The 18,626-nt window shown below is 37.5% G+C and overlaps 2 protein-coding genes across 2 annotated transcripts in view; both read right to left on the bottom strand.

Annotated features, from left to right (window-relative positions):
• The window catches only part of lmo7a (LIM domain 7a), a 45,396-nt gene extending 39,085 nt beyond the window's left edge, over nucleotides 1-6,311 (bottom strand). The window contains exons 1-3 of the mRNA XM_037539138.1: nucleotides 6,135-6,311; nucleotides 5,603-5,762; nucleotides 440-510 (exon numbers count right to left, since the gene is read on the bottom strand). Coding sequence (XP_037395035.1) covers nucleotides 440-510; nucleotides 5,603-5,668 — 137 coding nt within the window. The 5' untranslated portion in view covers nucleotides 5,669-5,762; nucleotides 6,135-6,311. The remainder of the gene's footprint in view (nucleotides 1-439; nucleotides 511-5,602; nucleotides 5,763-6,134) is intronic.
• A 280-nt stretch (nucleotides 6,312-6,591) lies between these two features.
• Nucleotides 6,592-18,432, bottom strand: uchl3 (ubiquitin carboxyl-terminal esterase L3 (ubiquitin thiolesterase)). The gene is made up of 9 exons (XM_017692444.2): nucleotides 18,276-18,432; nucleotides 18,074-18,085; nucleotides 17,038-17,166; nucleotides 11,745-11,901; nucleotides 11,285-11,370; nucleotides 11,110-11,157; nucleotides 9,733-9,808; nucleotides 9,495-9,553; nucleotides 6,592-7,115 (listed from the first exon to the last, which is right to left on the bottom strand). The coding sequence occupies exons 1-9, from the start codon at nucleotides 18,315-18,317 to the stop codon at nucleotides 7,032-7,034; spliced, it is 693 nt and encodes a 230-aa protein (XP_017547933.1). The 5' UTR covers nucleotides 18,318-18,432; the 3' UTR covers nucleotides 6,592-7,031.
• Nucleotides 18,433-18,626: the final 194 nt, after the last annotated feature.

Below are 18,626 nucleotides of genomic sequence, written 5' to 3'. Positions count from 1 at the left end.
CAAGAGGTTCTACAGCAATTTCAGGAATTCCTCATTTAAATGCTAATTTAAAGAAGAAAAAAAAACTATGTTGCCTTTGACTGAGTCGAATAATGCATGTTAAAAGTACTATTAGGGGAATGACTTACTGAAGTATGCCATACGAGGCACAGTATTATCTGCACCATCCTTTCCATGCATTATACCAAAATAACTTTTTCTCTTTATAATAACTGCTGAAGCATGCAATAAACTGTGTGATATCAGCCTTATTCACCAGTTCTAAAAACAAAGGGAATGGTTTCTATGTGGTTAACAACAGTGGACAAAACCAACAAACCCTCCACTGCTTTTTCAACAGCTCTGGAGAAACTCTGGAAAGAAAATAGCTACAACAAGGAAAATAATTCAAAAGCTACCATTTCCAAAGGATTGCACTAATAAAAATAGAATTACTTACTCACACAAAAGAACTCCATTCTCTAGAGAACTCCGGAAGTTGCTGTTCCCAAACTTCTTCTTAGTGACTGCCTGAATGGAGAGAACAAACACAGGAAGCAACAACCACTGAGTGAGAAGGCATGATGTGCAATTAGAGGAACGTTCCAGACTTCAAGTCCCTATCTTAAAATGGCCAGCCCACCAGTGGAGCACAAGCTCTCGAGTGAGATTTTGGGTTTGCCTCACTTTGTTCAAAGTCTTTCAGCAAACAGGGCTGGAGCTCAGCAGCCAAACCACAAAAAACAAGAGCATCTGGAAGAATGTGACAATACAGCATACAGTGCTAGCCTCATGCCTTTCCAATGATCCCAAGCAACCGCTCCAGGATATAGAGGAAAGGCACCCCATTGTTGTTGCTTACCCACACAGGGAAGCATGTACCCATTGTGTTTACACCCTGGTTAAAACCCATGCTCTCATTGGTGAATGCAATCAGATAACAAATACTGCTCCTTTTACAGTCCCCAAAAAAATAAAAGCTCTTTTCGAATGTAGACAAATTTTGTCTCATGATGAACAGTGATGCACCAAATCCATACACTGGACCACACCAGCGTTGACACTAAAGGACAAGGTATCAGACAGACATAATTAACTTTATGTTGCTTTTTTTTTGGAGTCACGTAAAACTGAAACAGTGCATTATACAGTGGCCTATTTTGTCAAAAGATATTAAGTTGTTATGTTCTTATTTCACTGTTTTTTGTGTTTTCTTTTCCTCTCATGTTTTCGTCCACTCTTTTGAAGTTAAGTCGTATTTGGTTACAGCATTTTGTTACCTTGCACAAAGCATGACCCCAATTGCTAAGAGTGAGATATATAGACTTTAAATTAAAGAAGTAAAAGAACAAGAGTGCTGGTATCAGATTGTTGTATTTTTTTGTTTGTTTTAGATTTGATTTGTATTGTTTTGTAAATGGGACAGGATTGTTATATCTCAAAAACTACTTAAGGCAAAACTCAACTGGCAGAAATGACAGTACTCAACATAAATACATTTTATTTCAGCATCTTTTGTCAATTTGCAACCAACTGTATTTTACAAAGGTAAGCAACTTTATTGCATGTTTAGGTTTACCCACACTTATTTGACTGAAAAGCTTATTTCCTGTTGACGTTTCCTACATCACGCACATATGTATATTTCTTTAGTAATAACACCATTCAAACAACTGGTTCATGTTTTCATGTTCAGAGTCTGATTTAGGACCATTCATGACTGATTTATTGCCATAATGGTCAAAATTATAAATTTTTATATACAAATTTAGAAATAAGCATTTCTTTACATTCAGAAGCAAATATCAGCTTCTAAAAATCTATTCTGATGAGAAATACAGAAGGATTTACTACTATAAGTCACCTAAAAACATTTTAAAATAACAGTGTATAGTTTTCCTCTGGAACATGTATTCACAATGAACAACAATCCATTTCATAATTCTAATCATTATCCAAAAGCTAGATTTTTTTAAATACGCAAATGTACAGACACCATTTTGCATATCTAAATGTATGTTTTTCCATAAAACTTCCCATACAAAAACAAATACTTGTAAGAATATCAGTGGTCAAGTGGAAAACATTCATTGTGATAACTATTGTGTTAAAAATTGCTCTATTAACTTAGTGTCACAACTTAAAAGATTAAACTTTCAGCTTCAGTTATAATTTAAATAATTTCCCTACACAATAGAGAAAAAAAAACAAGGAGCACACAAATTAAAAACAATGCCTAAAAAATGACCATTGTTAAATGTAATTTTTTGTTAAAAGTTGCCTATTTTTAGGTGCACAGGCCAATAGCAGTTTCAGAAGGCCTGAGTGAGTGGAACAGGTAAAACTGGCTAAGCTGGGATCAACAGACATTAGCTAACAATCCTCTGAGCGTGGCACGCTTCCTTTGTTGTCTTCTATTAGATGCACAGCTTCACAGGACACACTCCTCAAGTATGGCCCCTGCTGCTGCTCTCACTAGATCTAGTTACACTGCAAATTCCAAACCTAGGACAGAAAATGTGAAGAGAATCTGGGTTTTTTGTCCATGGTTAGTTTTAGCATTATTAAGAACTAAACTATCCAATACGATATATGCTCACATTTGGAGCATGCACTGTTTTAACTGTAGACTGAAGCCTAAAATAGCCTTGATTCCATTTAAATCCACTGTGTAACAGGTATACACAGCTACCATGCTAATATATGTTATGCATCCATCAACCAGAAAAATTAGTTCATGCTCCTTTTATAAATCAAAGTAAATGTGACAAAGTTAAAACAGACTCTCTGCATTCTGTAGTTTTATTATTTTTATGAAATCCTGACCCCTACTGTCTGTTTTCGGTATCAGTCATTCCAGAAACAATGACTATGTAATACACATTCAGTCTTGAGTTGACTGTTTTTTGTGAGACTCACTCTAAGAACCTGACAGTCACACTGGACAAATGGTTCAAAGGAAAACACCTTGCACTTCACAGTGCTTTATTAGGCCCTTAAATACCTAGGACTTGCTAGCGAGTCATGGTTTCCATTCTTCACTCCTATAACGTTAGAATAACACTAATTTCCTTTGTGTTCAACAACTTTAATAATTCATTTTAGTTTATTATCAGAGTTGACTGTGAGCAACATACATTCCTCGTGATAAGCTTCTTAGCACCCCTGAAAGGCATTAAAGGCATTTTAGTCAATTACGTGGTCGCCTGCTCGATCACAGACTTACCATATATTACTTCTAATCTGTGCTAAAATCTTTTTTTCAGCAGTAAACTAAGATTTAAATATGAAAAGTTTACTGTTACATCTACAGCAACAGCACATCACACAGTGTGTATTGGCACATTCAACAATTCTTTTAACAAATTCAGTCAGTCATGAAAAGACAAATCACAATATGGTAAGCTTTCATTAAACGTGAACTTAGGGGTCCTGATGCATTTTGACTATACTGGTTTGCTGCTGAAGCCAATTATATAATCTATGAGCAATGCAAATAAAGGCTCAAGGTGACAAGTTTGTGTGACAGTAGTAAAGAGCTGTTATGTGATGCAAGGCCCGAATCTCAAACAGTTACATAGTAGCACCAGACAACCCCAACACAGAGCTTCTGTTCAAACTAACAGAAGCAGCCAGGCTTTCTGAACTGAATACATGCAAAGCAGCCCACCATTAAGTGGGCCAAAGTATTTTAATCCTTATGCGATCACAGGCTACAGTGAACGCTAACAAGAGCTGATGCCAAGTATAAAACATTTTCTAGCAATCTTAAACGTGACATTGGAAGTATAACGTTAAACGTACATGTCAAAGAACAATGTCAGATTATGTAAAGAACTAATAAGGTTATAGAGAACTGAACAACGTAGTATTCACACTCATACAACTGCTGTCATGCAAAATAAGTTAAGCTGTCAGTATAGTGTGGCTTGCAGTTAATAAGACATTAAATTAAAAACACACAAACAGAAACGCCTTCTCCCAAAAGTCACTGTTAAGTTGTTCAAATATGGCTGTTACATTTACAACTAAAACAAAAATCCATGTAAATGGCTCGCAGTTACTGAGAGAGCATGATGAATATGTTTACCACTAGCAAATGTCATCTGATGGGCTTATCAATACACACATTATTCTACCTATTTTTTCGTCTTAATCATAACACTAATCATGCTTGTTTCATGTCAAATCAGTCACTTAAATAGTTTCTGGCAGCATAATTAATTGCCAGTCCTAACCTTCAAATTAAAGCCATCACTGAGGCAAAACAGGAATGTTTAAAGCCACAACCATGGAGTTTGGGGAAGGAATGTGTGCATGTGACAGACTCCAGACCATTCAGCCCACTTTTAACAACCTACCCTTTCCTCCAGCACACATACCCACACTTACAGCTCTTTTAAGGGTGCCCTCACGCCTGGCAACCTGTTAATCATTCAAATGAGGGAACCATACCTTTCTATGCAGGAGAGCAATCAGCACCAGGCTACTCTCAAATAGCCCTGCCAAGGCCCACTGCCCATGACAATGAAGCAGTGTGTAAGTGTGAAGGGCTGATGTCACAGTGAAAGCATTCAGATTCACCCCTCACGAAATAAGAACAATATTTGTTTAGTTACAGCCGGTGCTCTGGCCTGCCATCCCCTGCTGAGAAAAGAATTCACAAGGCCAGGAAAACCCACAGTATTTGTGTTTATAAAGTGAATAAAGGAGGATCACATGATTTGATGGAATAAAACATGCAAAGAGTGTAACGTTAATCAGAAAGTAGTTCCACTTTCTATACTGGGGATTAAGCATGAAAGAACTGTTTTGAGAAACCATTGCGTAGTTTGAGAGATGAGAGCTAAATCACAGGTCTGTAAAATCAACCATTATGCAGACTTCAAATACCTTTTCTTGACTAAAAGTAAATTGGTCTCAAAATGACAATGTTGTCTGTGCTATAAATGAAATGATTACATACAAGTGAACTGCGGCAATGTGACAATATTTTACTGTACGGCAAAAACGTATGCCACAATATGAACTCTGGGAATATTACAGACAACATCAGTGTTTAAAAAGGGCACTGACCAGCTCCATGCTGCATTACAGAGAGAGCATACTTAGTCATGAGAGCATTCACTCTACTTTTAGTTTTTGATACTAATTTTAAAAATGGCGCATTCTGTTCCAACGTGCATTCCGACACCAGCTTTTTGGACCTCAAAAGACTGAAATATCCTGACACATATTGTTAGTCTGTAAAATTTCTTCACATATTGTGATATTTTCACGTTGTCCACCTCTACAGTCAAGAGTCTTGTACCAAGTATCTAAATCAGAGTAAGTCTAGAAGTGAAGAGAAAGATGGTAGGATGATAGGAGGTGAGTTCAAAGATGCCTACAGGGCATTCGTTGCACTCTGTTTCTTATAGAAGTCTACATAACAAAATGATTTTACAAAATTCTGACTTGATCTGTATCTGACCAACTGTACCAATGACTTTCCTGAAAATACAAGGCAGTGAGGACTGCTCTGTCACTCTGCACACATACTAGAGAGTTCTGTATGATCTCAAGGCCTTCTTAAGGTAATCTTTTTTAACCTAGGTGAAGCCGTTGTGTGAGAAGCTCTTACCTCCAGCCATCTCTGTGCTTCTAAACGAGCAGCATCACAGTCAGCTGAGGGCTCCCTCCACTCCATCTCTCCACATTAACGGCTGCAGCCTCTCGTGTTTCTGGGTGAAGGATTTGCTCGTTCTGAAAGGCAATTTCCTTTACTTCTACAGTTTTACAACCTATGAAAGCAAAACATCAGCCAGTTAGTCTGGGCCTCCGTTTAAATGCTTAATTCATGATTTAACTCTCAGAAAACGGCCTTGTAGGTGTTTGGTCAGCTTTATTTTTCCTCCCACCGAACTGCTGTACAGCCCTCAGTCATTAAAGGCATTTGTCAGTGAGGGGGCTGCCTTGCTTATTCGTAGACTTAGCCATATTATATTACCTCTAATCTGGGCTGAAATGTAGAACAGTACACGTCACTAGTGCTAGTAGTAATTCCTTTAACACATCAGCACACAGTAGTGTTTTCTTTGTCGAGAAATGCTGCAAGCCACGTCGCCTCAGTGCAGAGGTAAACAAAACGTTCACTCACTCCGGTGCAATCTTACCTGGTTTCTGCAGTGTCTCCGTCACACACACACCTGGAAAAGTTAATGAAGACGCACCTAAGAACACTCCCACCTGTATGTATCGGCAGGTCCTGACGAAGGTCTGATTTGTAGGCTTCTGCTCAAATGTTCTCCAAAAAAGTTCAGAACTTATCTACAAGTGTAAGCCGCTTTAGTGAGCTGTCGCTCAGATTTTTCAGAGCAGCCTGTGCTGCAGACCCATCCTGCGCCCCCCTGTGGCTTTATGTAGTCATTACACCCCCACCAAAAAACCCTGCACTAAACTAACAGCCTACAGAGGGGCGCACATCACAGGTTTACTATAAACTGTGAATGTCACTTAAAAACGAGTTGTATTCCTCACAAAAAACGCAATTTACTCTCATTCAGTTCCATTTATCAAAACCGCTCAAAAGGTTTCATCAACAGCCAAGACAATGATGGGAAAAATCACATGTCAATGTTTGTAAAGAGTGTGACCTTTAATATTATTTAAACCCATATAATTTAATCAAATTTGGAGCATCTGTATTTTCAACAACATATCAAGTCTTTTTGATGTTTGGTGAAACAATTACCGTCTAATTAGAGTGCCGGTATGTGGGACACAAGCAAGTTACAATGCACATAGTCATTGAAGTCATCTGATATGATTTTTACTTCAAGTTTTACTTGAACACTGATTCAGTCAGTTATATTATTGTACAACTGCATTTCAGTCTTATGACTGAGGTCATGGGAATCTGTAGTTATAATAGTGAAAACATTTAGCAAACATCCATTTTATCAAAATCTATTCTGTAAAAATGCAAACATTCTGATGTGTTCAGCACTTGAGAATGATTGGCAGTTGTCTTCTTGAAGAAAAAAAAAAAACACAATAGGTGGACAAGTGGTTTATGCTTTGGAGAGAGCCACTACAGTGAAGCGTAGCTCCTGCGGATCACGTGCCATGAACTTCTTGCAGACCTCTGCAGCGTCCTGGAAACAAACGGACAAAACAAACAAACAAACAAAAAAAAAACTTGAATCCATCATTGTGAATTATGAAATTCAGAAAACCCCATTTTTCTTGTCACCACTGAAATATTAAAAATACACTGTATCCAAAAGTTTATAGACACTTCTACTGACATTAAGTGTATTTAGAAGGCGTTTGTCTGCTCTTTGTTGCAGTAACAGTCTTTACTATTCTGGGAAGGCTTTACACTAAATGTTGGAACATTGCTGTGAGGATTTGATTGCACTGAGCCACGAGAACATTAATGAGGTCAGCTACTGATGTTGGAACGATTAGTTCTGGATCACAAACATCATTCCAACTCATCCCAAAGTTATTTGATGGAGCTCCATCACTCCAGAGAACAGTTCTACTGATGCTGGGGAGTTTTATACCCTCCTAAATGATGTCTAGCATTATGCATGATGACCCCAGGCTCATTGGGGCTTGCTGCAGTGCATCTCACTCTACTGGCAATGTTTTTCTGTGGAACTTATACAACCCCAATTCCAATGAAGTTGGGATGTTGTGTAAAACATAAATAAAAACAAAATACAATGAATTGCAAATCCTTTTCAACCTATATTGAACCGAATACACTACAAAGACAAGATATTTAATGTTCAAATTGATAAACTTTGTTTTTTGCAAATATTCACTCACTTTGATATTCAATATTCAAACATCATGCCTGCAACACATTCCAAAGAAGTTGGGACAGGGGCATGTTTACCACTGTGTTACATCACCTTTCCTTTTAACAACACTCAATAAGTGTTTGGGAACTGAACACACTAATTGTTGAAGCTTTGTAGGTGGAATTCTTTCCCATTCTTACTTGATGTACAACTTCAGTTGCTCAACAGTCCGGGGTCTCTGTTGTCGTATTTTGTGCTTTATAATGCGCCACACATTTTCACTGGGAGACAGGTCTGGACTGCAGGCAGGCCAGTCTAGTACCTGCACTCTTACTACGAAGCCACGCTGTTGTAATACGTGCAGAATGCGGCTTGACATTGTCTTGCTGAAATAAGCAGGATGTCCCTGAAAAAGACGTTGCTTGGATGGCAGCATATGTTGCTCCAAAACCTGTATGTACCTTTCAGCATTAATGGTGCCTTCAGAGATGTGCAGGTTACCCATGCCATGGGCACTAACACACCCCCACACCATCAGAGATGCTGGCTTTTGAATTTTGCACTGATAACAATCCAGACAGTCCTTTTCCTCTTTGGCCTGGAGGACACAACGTCCATGATTTCCAAAAACAATTTGAAATGTGGACTCGTCAGACCACAGGACACTTTTCCACTTTGCGTCAGTCCATCTCAAATGAGCTCGGGCCCAGAGAAGCTGGCAGCGTTTCTGGGTGTTGTTGATATATGGCTTTCGCTTTGAATGGCAGAGTTTTAACTTGCACTTGTAGATGGAGCGACGAACTGAGTTCACTGACAGTGGTTTTCTGAAGTGTTCCTGAGCCCATGTGGTAATATCCGTTACAGAATGATGTCGGTTTTTAATGCAGTGCCGCCTGGGGGATCAAAGGTCACGGGCATTCAATGCTGGTTTTCTGCCTTGCCGCTTACTTGCAGAGATTTCTCCAGATTCTCTGAATCTTTTGATGATATTATGGACTGTAGATGATGAAATCCCTAAATTCCTTGCAATTGCACGTTGAGAAACGTTGTTCTTAAACTGTTGGACTATTTACTCACGCAGTTGTTCACAAAGTGGTGAACCTCCTTGCTTGTGAACGACTGAGCCTTTCAGGGATGCTCCCTTTACACCCAATCATGACACTCACCTGCTTCCAATTAACCTGTTCACCTGTGGAATGTTCCAAACAGGTGTTTTTTGAGCATTCCTCAACTTTCCCTGTCTTTTGTTGCCCCTGTCCCAACTTCTTTGGAACGTGTTGCAGGCATCAAATTCAAAATGAGTGAATATTTGCAAAAAACAAAGTTTATCCATTTGAACATTAAATATCTTGTCTTTGTAGTGTATTCAATTGAATATAGGTTGAAAAGGATTTGCAAATCATTGTATTCTGTTTTCATTTATGATTTACACAACGTCTCAACTTCATTGGAATTGGGGTTGTACAAGCAGTGTGGGCAGTTTATAATTAGCAATGACTGCACCTTAAAGTACCTAAATTCACTAATTAGAGGGAGTGTCTGGATACTTCTGGACATGTTGAGTCTACATAAACATACTAACTGCAACAGTTATGCATGTAGCCCATTTAATGCTCTGAATGTCAATATTAAGGTAGATGACTTTATAATACAAACTGATGTGGATCTATGATGCTACAGAGTCTTCAGCTGGAAGTACTGCTGATGTAGGACGATAGTCACCTCAAGAAAACTGTCCTCTGCGGTTTTCCCATGAGCAATTGGAAAAGGTTTTCGTCCATCTGCAAGGTCATAGCAACACCACATAAAACATTTCATATTTACTTCATGCACTGTGCACTGATTGTTTTTTTGTTTTCCAAGAAAAAAGAAATCTTTTCATGGAGTGACGAGCTGTGAATGTGGTGTGGCAGAATCACCTTTAAGGAAGTCAACGGCACTTAAATATTCAGTTACTTACCCAACTCATATAAATGTCCTTCAACATTCACAAAGGCAATAAAATGCAAGTCCACCTTTTCATCTAAACCTGGAGCCTGTAAAACAGGATTCAAATAAAAATTCATAAAATTAAGCTAAACAAAGAAACACTACTGCTAAACTGTTTTGACAGCTGAGCCCCACAACAAAAGTACACACTGATAAAGATGAGTCAATAAAGGGGCAATGAAAAATGTCTGCAATTAATTAGCTTAATATAACATTGAACAAATGAGGGGAGAGTGATCTTTAACTGAAGCAAATTTAGACTAAGAAAAAACAAAAAAAAAATACCTTTATCAAAAAAGCTTAAAAATATTTGTGACAAGACCATGTCACAATTATTGGCATGCCTATAAATGATTATGAACAAAATGTAACAAAGCATTTTCCTATGTATATTTCACTTTTTTAAGGCAGTCTTAAATGGTCATCCTTGACTCCCTATTACACTGGGGTATAAATATGAGACCAAATTTCCTCATTCATCAACACAGAGAAGATTAAAGAATACATACATGAATTGGGACAAAAGTGTGTTGACCTTCAGAAATCAGGCAGTGGCAATAAAAGAAAACAACTACATAAGTGAAAATGCCCATATCGGAACGATAATGAAGTTTAAAACAACCAGAGCTGTGGTGAACATGCCCGGAAAAGCAAGCCTGGTTATTTTATTCCACACACAGTGAGGAAGATGGTTACAGAGAGGCAATGATCCTGTAAGAATCACTGTTAGAGAAAGATGGTAGTATTTTGAGGTCACCAATAACAAGTTGCACCAACTCAATTTAAGTTCAGCTGTAACCTAGTCTGAAACAGCTCCACATTCAAGTTTGAGCTTGAGTCACACAAAGCAATCGAGACTGTTCTCATACTTGATTCCCCAATGGTGGAACAAGCTACCTTCCACTGTCAGAGCAGGGGCGTCCCTCGCTATTTTTAAGAAACTCCTGAAGACAGAGCTCTTCAGGGAGCACTTACTCTGATCGCCTCTTGCAAATCTAACCACTACCAACCTCATCTCCTTCTTGCCCTCCTTCCCTTCTCTACCCGCTATTACCCTTTGGCCTCCTTTAAGGCCTGACTATGTTTGTTCTATGTACCACATTATTTGTAAGTCGCTTTGGATAAAACCGTCTGCTAAATGTAATGTAATGTAATGTAATGTAATGTTGAGCTACTAAAATTGATCAGATTTTCAAATTTACCCATACCCACCATAGCCCAGCAAAATCCACCATAAATGTTCATAAGGCTGTTGAATTTGAGCCACTATTTAGTAATTTCCAATAAGTACACGAGATAACATTACTAATAATAACTCAGGCACGTCATAAATTTTGAGAACACCAACCTCTGTTTGGCCCTCTTGAGCACTTGACTCATGTGTTACACGGATACTCTGCAATTGATAAAAATATGAAATGTTTTAAACAAGAAACACAACGAACAGCACGCTTCACACTGCAGATGATAAAGAACTACATCAAACATCAAATCAAGAAAATAGCACAAAATGTTTAAACCACCTCGTCTTTTTCAAGGAAAGTCGCTTTTTCCTCAGCGCTTAGCTTAGAGGATTGCACTATAAATGCCTTCAATGGTGAGTCGGGCTCTGCAAAGTAATTTGCAAAAGTTTGTTTAAGTATCTCACAGGACAAATGTATCATAGAGCAAAATTAAATATACATATAGAATGTTACAATTAGACAACTTTAGAATTTCCATTTTTTCATGAAGCTGGGAGTTGTCTTTACACATACAACAAATATCAATGTGATATTATTAATACTGTGTTTTCCATTAAATGTCAGCTGTTATTCTTTTCAAAATCTTATATCTAAAATTGTTACAAATTGATATAAAGCATTTTGGAACGCAACGCTTCATATATTAGTATACATAAACACAGAAATTTTAACCTACTATTGATATTCAAACCATTCACTACAAAAAAGTTGCCTGAAAGCTCTAAAGAATGAGACTTACCAAACTCCAGATGCCTTTGATTATTTGCCACCGCATGAATCAACCCTATTGTGCCACATGCATTGCCAATGGTTTGTTTCATGAAGTACACCTCTGATGACACTTCTTGCCCCTGGGCCTTAATCTTTGCTTCTTCCTCCAGTCTAAATGACTCATACTGTAAAAAACAGGAAAAAAAGTGATTTTTTTTAAATCAATTGAGCAAGATTACTCTTCTTTAACACAAGGACCCTACATTACTCCCTGCTGCAAAGAAAAAAGTAAACTTTGTTTCCTTGATCAAAACTGCCATGAGTGCAAAGGTCAGAACTTCCTCCATAGGCAGAGTTAACTGCAACAGGCTCTGGGGTTAGTTGTAACATTTGCAAGGAAATTCTGGTACAATAACAGCAACAATTATGTTTGAACTAGATGGTCCAAACTAAATACACAAAATATATACATTAAAATAAAAATAAAAATGATTATTTACAAAGATGCTGTGGAAAAACACTAGCAAGTTTATTTTTGAGTATAAAGAACAACAAATATCAGCACAATAAATCTGCAATTTATTCACTGAATAGATTTGATTTTATTCTTGAAAACAGTTTTTAAAAAATGAACTTTGTGAGTTTAGCAACACAGTGATAAAACTAATAATTCAGCCTCTCACTATGAGATGGTTATATGCATATTTTTTTCCATGGTGATTTTTTTAACCCTTTTTAGTCATTATCTTACATCCTGGCAAACAAAATAATAATAATAATAATAATAATAATAATAATAATAATAATAATTCTATGGCTTCAGGTTTAAATTATCCTCTGCAAACCTTTTTTTTAGCAGGGTCTTTGGAAAGGGTCTTCCAGGCTATATGGCTCCTCTAAGCTCACCGATACCCTGGCAGGGTATGGGTCAGCTGATACTCATGTTGGCTTGTGCTCTCCACACACTGCTGTAGTACTGGCATTCCAGTTAAGCATTGGCAGAGGTGAACATTTTAACATGGTCTGCCAGCTGTATGCAACAGGAGATTTTGGTATGGAGGCATAAAGAGTCCTCATTTAACTGTGGACTCTGTGTAATAAGGGTGATATGATAAAATAAACAGCAGAGCCCAGTTCCTTTCTTTAGGCTTTCTTTAACCTAAGAAACATTGCCAAAGACACACCCTAACATGTACAGCAGGAGACATAAGCTGACCCCAGTCAGATACCAGTCACAGCAAATTGCTACAGATGCCAAGTGCCTTAATAAGCTGATGAGAAAAGCCAGTGCCACCAAAGTACTGATTCTGAAATCACTAGAGGCAGTGATTTAGGAAATCAACATCTGCAGAACTTCAGTACAGAGTTGAGTATATATTTTGTCCCTCACATTTTCACTGCAAGATCATCCAAAAATATTGTACATGAAATGTTAATTAAAAAAAACTCTACTTCTCTGTTTTTGTAAATATACTCTTATTTGGAAACTGATGGCTGCCATAGGCCTTGTATAGTTGCACAGCTGAAAACTTGTATAACAGATGGCAAAAAAAAATACAATTTTAAAACTGAATCAGTTTGTGTCTTTAGTCCCCATATGATTAAGTGCTGTTAAAAGAAATGGTGATGTAAGACAGTGGTAAACATGCTCCTGTCCCAGCTTTTTGCAGGCATCAAATTTGAAATGAGCACCTATTTTCAAAAAACAATCAAGTTCACAAGGTAAAACATCAAATATTGTGGTTTGGGAACATTTTCAATGTACAGCTCAAACAGAATTTACTAAATCACTGCTTTGTATTTTAATTAGCATTTCACATAGTGTGCCATCTTTTTAGAATTGGGTTAATAACTATTCCATGACATTTATTCCTAGTTTTACGAAGACTTCCAGTATTACAGGGATTACAGGTAATTCTGATGTACTACACAAAGCTTCTAGAGAATCAGGTGGAAGACAGAAGTTCCCTATGGGGAGCCATCAGAGGTCAAATACACAAATACTTGTAGGCGCACACACTACTTGCACAGACCTACGAACTTGTACACAAGTGTTACTGATTGTGACTGCAATTATTGGTGTGGCATGCAACCCTTTTCATCGTGACGAAGTCATTTCACTGTAACGGAAAGTTGCAGTATTAAAAAATAAAAGCATGCTCAGCAGCACAAAGAAAAATAATTCCTAGAAGAACTCCTTTCAAACTCTTAATGTAGAACAAAGAACTGCTCTATCAGTTTAATCAGCCTTTGAGTAATGTTGTTGACAGAACATATTTTAAATTCTTTCTACTATGTCCTACACTGTGCAGAAACCATATTGCTGCCTGATTTATTTAGTCCCCCTGTATTAATTAACTTGGTTCTAAATTAAACTAAGAGAAGTGTTTTGACACCTGAATGTTCATGCAACCTCACTTCAAGTATTTTATACAGACTTTATACACTGTTTCATAACTGTGCGCAAGTAGTGTGTGTGTACGTGTGAGTGTTTCATAGGTGTGTGCAAGTGTTTGTGCATTTCACCCTAAACGGCCCCCCATAAGTTCCACATCAGCTGTGCATGCCAAGTGATATGATGAACCAGAAGATATTCACATTTCAAGCATCAACATATTTACACTTTAGGACATTTTCACTCGAAAGAGGCCCTGAATATTCTATAATAACTCTCGCTATGATGAAGCAATCTGAACGAAACAACATGCAATGTGCTCCTCAGTATATGAAGCTTTGAACAAGCTGGGATGCCCCTGCGTCAGAGTGCCGGACAGCCATCGGTCGTTTAACCTCCATTTGCAACTTCTGGGTGCATACCCACGTACCCCTTCATGTGTTTGGAAAAAAAGGAGATCACTTTCAGCATCGCACGTAATGCAATCGATTACACATACATCCAGGTAGGTAGCATATTTTTTTTGGTTCAGACTGCTTCATCCTAATGGGAGTTACAACAGAAAATAAAGGGGCCTGTGAATCGGAGTGAATTTATGTCCTATCTTTCATCCAGTGCTGTGCTAGATGAACACCTAAACAACCTGGAATTAGCCAGAAATTAACTGAATACCATTCACCAAATGTGCTGTCTCATCTTCAGAGTTTGACCAAATCGGGCTGAGCTCGTTGCTGTGACGGAGCAACAAGCTGCTTATTAAGGAACTATAATTTGGTGGAAAGAATTGCATTAAAATATATTAAATGGCACATTCACAGCCCAATTTATTAATTTCTTGCTTTAACTGATGTATAAAAGCAACAGAACACTTGAACTAGCGTGTGGTATTGCTATCACTGTTCTATTGCTTAAATGAATAGATAATAATAATAATAATAATAATAATAATAATAATAAATAATAATAGATAATGAATATTATCTAATAAAATAATAAATGAATAGATAATAATAGCTGCAATAGAAATAGGCTAAAAATAATAAACTGGTTAATTGCTATAAGATGGCACATGTCAATATAATTTTGTGAAACTGTTGCCATGAATACAACTAAATGGTTCCACTAAAAGGTTAGGAGTGAATACATACAAAACCTCTGTCAAAAGGCTGTTTCCCTTTACTGAAATATCACAACACACTCAGATACAGTGATGGGTCATCAAGTATATAAATGATGCAGAAATGGAAGCAGTTTGGAAAGTGAAGAAGTTATCAAAGGTCATTGTGGCTTGGTCCAAAATCTCAAACTAGACACCGATAGCTGGAAAGTAAATATCTGATAAACACAACTATCTATATATATATATATATATATATATATATATATATATATATATATATATATATATATATATATATATATATATATATATATATATATTTTTTTTTTTTTTTTTTTTTTTTTAAATATTGTTTTTTGCAAATATTCACTCATTTTGAATTTGATGCCTGCAACACGTTCCAAAGAAGTTGGGACAGGGGCAACAAAAGACTGGGAAAGTTGAGGAATGCTCAAAAACACCTGTTTGGAACATTCCACAGGTGAACAGGTTAATTGGAAACGGGCGAGTGTCCTGATTGGGTATAAAGGGAGCATCCCTTTACAAGCACTCCATCTACAAGTGCAAGTTAAAACTTTGCCATGCAAAGTAAAAGCCATATATCAACAACACCCAGAAACGCCGTCAGCTTCTCTGGGCCTGAGCTCATCTGAGATGGACTGACGCAAAGTGGAAAAGTGTCCTGTGGTCTGACGAGTCCACATTTCAAATTGTTTTTGGAAATCATGCCAAATCGGGCCAAAGAGGAAAAGACTGTCCGGATTGTTCAGTGCAAAATTCAAAAGCCAGCATCTCTGATGGTGTGGGGGTGTGTTAGTGCCCATGGCATGGGTAACCTGCACATCTGTGAAGGCACCATTAATGCTGAAAAGTACATACAGGTTTTGTAGCAACATTTGCTGCCATCCAAGCAACGTCTTTTTCAGGGACGTCCCTGCTTATTTCAGCAAGACAATGCCAAGCCACATTCTGCACGTGTTACAACAGCGTGGCTTCGTAGTAAAAGAGTGCGGCTACTAGACTGGCCTGCCTGCAGTCCAGACCTGTCTCCCATTGAAAATGTGTGGCGCATTATAAAGCACAAAATACAACAACAGAGATGTTGAGCAACAGTGTTGAGCAACTGAAGTTGTACATCAAGTAAGTATGGGAAAGAATTCCACCTACAAAGCTTCAACAATTAGTGTCCTCAGTTGGTAAACAGTGGTAAACATGCCCCTGTCCCAACTTCTTTGGAACGTGTTGCAGGCATCAAATTCAAAATGAGTGAATATTTGCAAAAAACAAAGTTTATCCGTTGGAACATTAAATATCTTGTCTTTGTAGTGTATTCAGTTGAATATAGGTTGAAAAGGATTTGTAAGTCATCGTATTCTGTTTTTATTTATGTTTTACACAACGACCCAACTTCACTTAATATAATAATATATATATAAAATATATATTCTACACACACACACACACACTGCGCGTGTATATATATATATATATATATATATATATATATATATATAGTGTGTGTACATTTATACATTTATTTACTTTTTATATATAACGCAAATAAAATAAACAGGTTTCAAGATGACCAAGTATTGTCTTAGCTATGTGATGTACTGTTATCTATAAAATGGTACATCATAAACCCCTTAAGCAGCTCAGTTTAAGATTACTGGAAGTCAGAAATAGTGCATTTGCCTGCTGTTTCTGAGCAGACTGTGGCTGACAATAGGTGGGGATGGAAAAAGGAAAACGGTGAAACATTACATAATTAGTCATTGAATACAGTTGTTTTAGTTTCAGTCCTACCTTCTCTGTCACAGGGAAGAGGAGAAGAAGAGCACACACAGGCCTTGGCACTAACGTGAGGAGCTCTGGGTCTAAACCATAAACATCTCCAAACTGCCAGGTCGGAACCAAGCCCAACTGTCGTAAAAACTACAAGACATAATGGTTCATAGAAGACAAATCAATGGTTGACAGTAAGGCAGAATTTCAGCAGAGGTTTAACAGAACACTAAGGAGTCTGAGTCCTAGACTGCCAGGGATGTGCATTTTGGAAATATGTATTCAGAATACAGAAATCAGGTATCTGTATTCAGTTCTATGTTGTAAAAGGAGCATTTAGAATACATTTTAACATTTCCAAGACAATACAAGACAAAACAAATCTTCAAAAGAAACACCACCAATGTGTGTTTACTTTAAAAACAGCACATGGCATGTAGTAAACATGTTCCTTAGATGAACGATGAAGAAGACTTCAATTAATGGCTTATTTACAAACACTGACAGTCTTAGAGCCTGAGTAGACTGATAAACAGCATTGGCTTATCTCAGGGTTAATGAACTCCTTTGATGGTGGATCAAACTAAGAATCTCATATTTGTGAGGGATAATTTTAGCATCTGTTTTGTACTGAATTGTCAGAGCAGCAGTAGACTGAAGCAGGTGATGACACAGAAAAGAAAAAAGTCAACATTTGTAGAACTTAATTAAGAAGAACACATTTTCTGTGACACATATTACCAAAAGAACTAGATAAAGAAAACCAACCACAAAAAGCAAGGAACAGGGTTAAGTAAAAATGACAACAGAGTTGTTCCCAGTCTGCTTAATCAGACTGAGAGTATTCAATATTCAGCCATGACTACTCTTCCAAAGCATTCTGCTCAACCTGACAATCACTACAGTGAGATATCACACATACAGTGAGAGACAAAACACAGATACCATGGGAGACTTAATTTCAAACATTACAAACACCTTTGGCTTAATTCGTTTGGTTAGGCTTAATTCCGGGGTGGGAGAACTCCAAAACCTAGTCAAGACACCATCTACTCACTTGGTTCATAACCTGAAAGGCAGAGACAGAAAAACAAATCAGTCAGTGTAGATACGTTAGCAAGTGTAGAGACAGGCGTGAACTAGCATGCAGTGGTTTGTTTAGCCGAACAGCTATTAGCTAAATGACTCGTGAAGAGAGAATGATGCTGCACGATTAAACGAACAGCGAGCCCACTGAATGGGAGAAAAAGCATGCCTACTTCTGGATTAGCCTCCAGTGGCAGCCAGCGCTGGCCCTCCATTTCACACCAGCTACAGGTCTGTGACTAGTTTAATAAGACAGAAGGGAGCGTCTCCCTCGATGTGTAACGAGGATCTACGAGCCGATGGCTAAGACAAATCATATGGGTGATAAAAAAAGTGAATCCAACAGCACGTTTCCGCTTCAAAGTAAAAGTCTAAAAGCGCTGCAAATTAAAATCAATCTTATTTGTAAATGCAAAATTTCCAAATGTTAGGTTAATTCTAACTTACCTTTTCAGAAATATTTATAAAATATTTATTTGGGTAATTTATGTTGAAATTGGACAGGTAATCACAGTATAAACAAG

Source organism: Pygocentrus nattereri, chromosome 6, assembly GCF_015220715.1.
Source record: "Pygocentrus nattereri isolate fPygNat1 chromosome 6, fPygNat1.pri, whole genome shotgun sequence".
Taxonomy (NCBI): Eukaryota; Metazoa; Chordata; class Actinopteri; order Characiformes; family Serrasalmidae; genus Pygocentrus; species Pygocentrus nattereri.
Note: the sequence above shows the minus strand (reverse complement) of the source record. Positions and strands in the feature narration are given on the sequence as shown.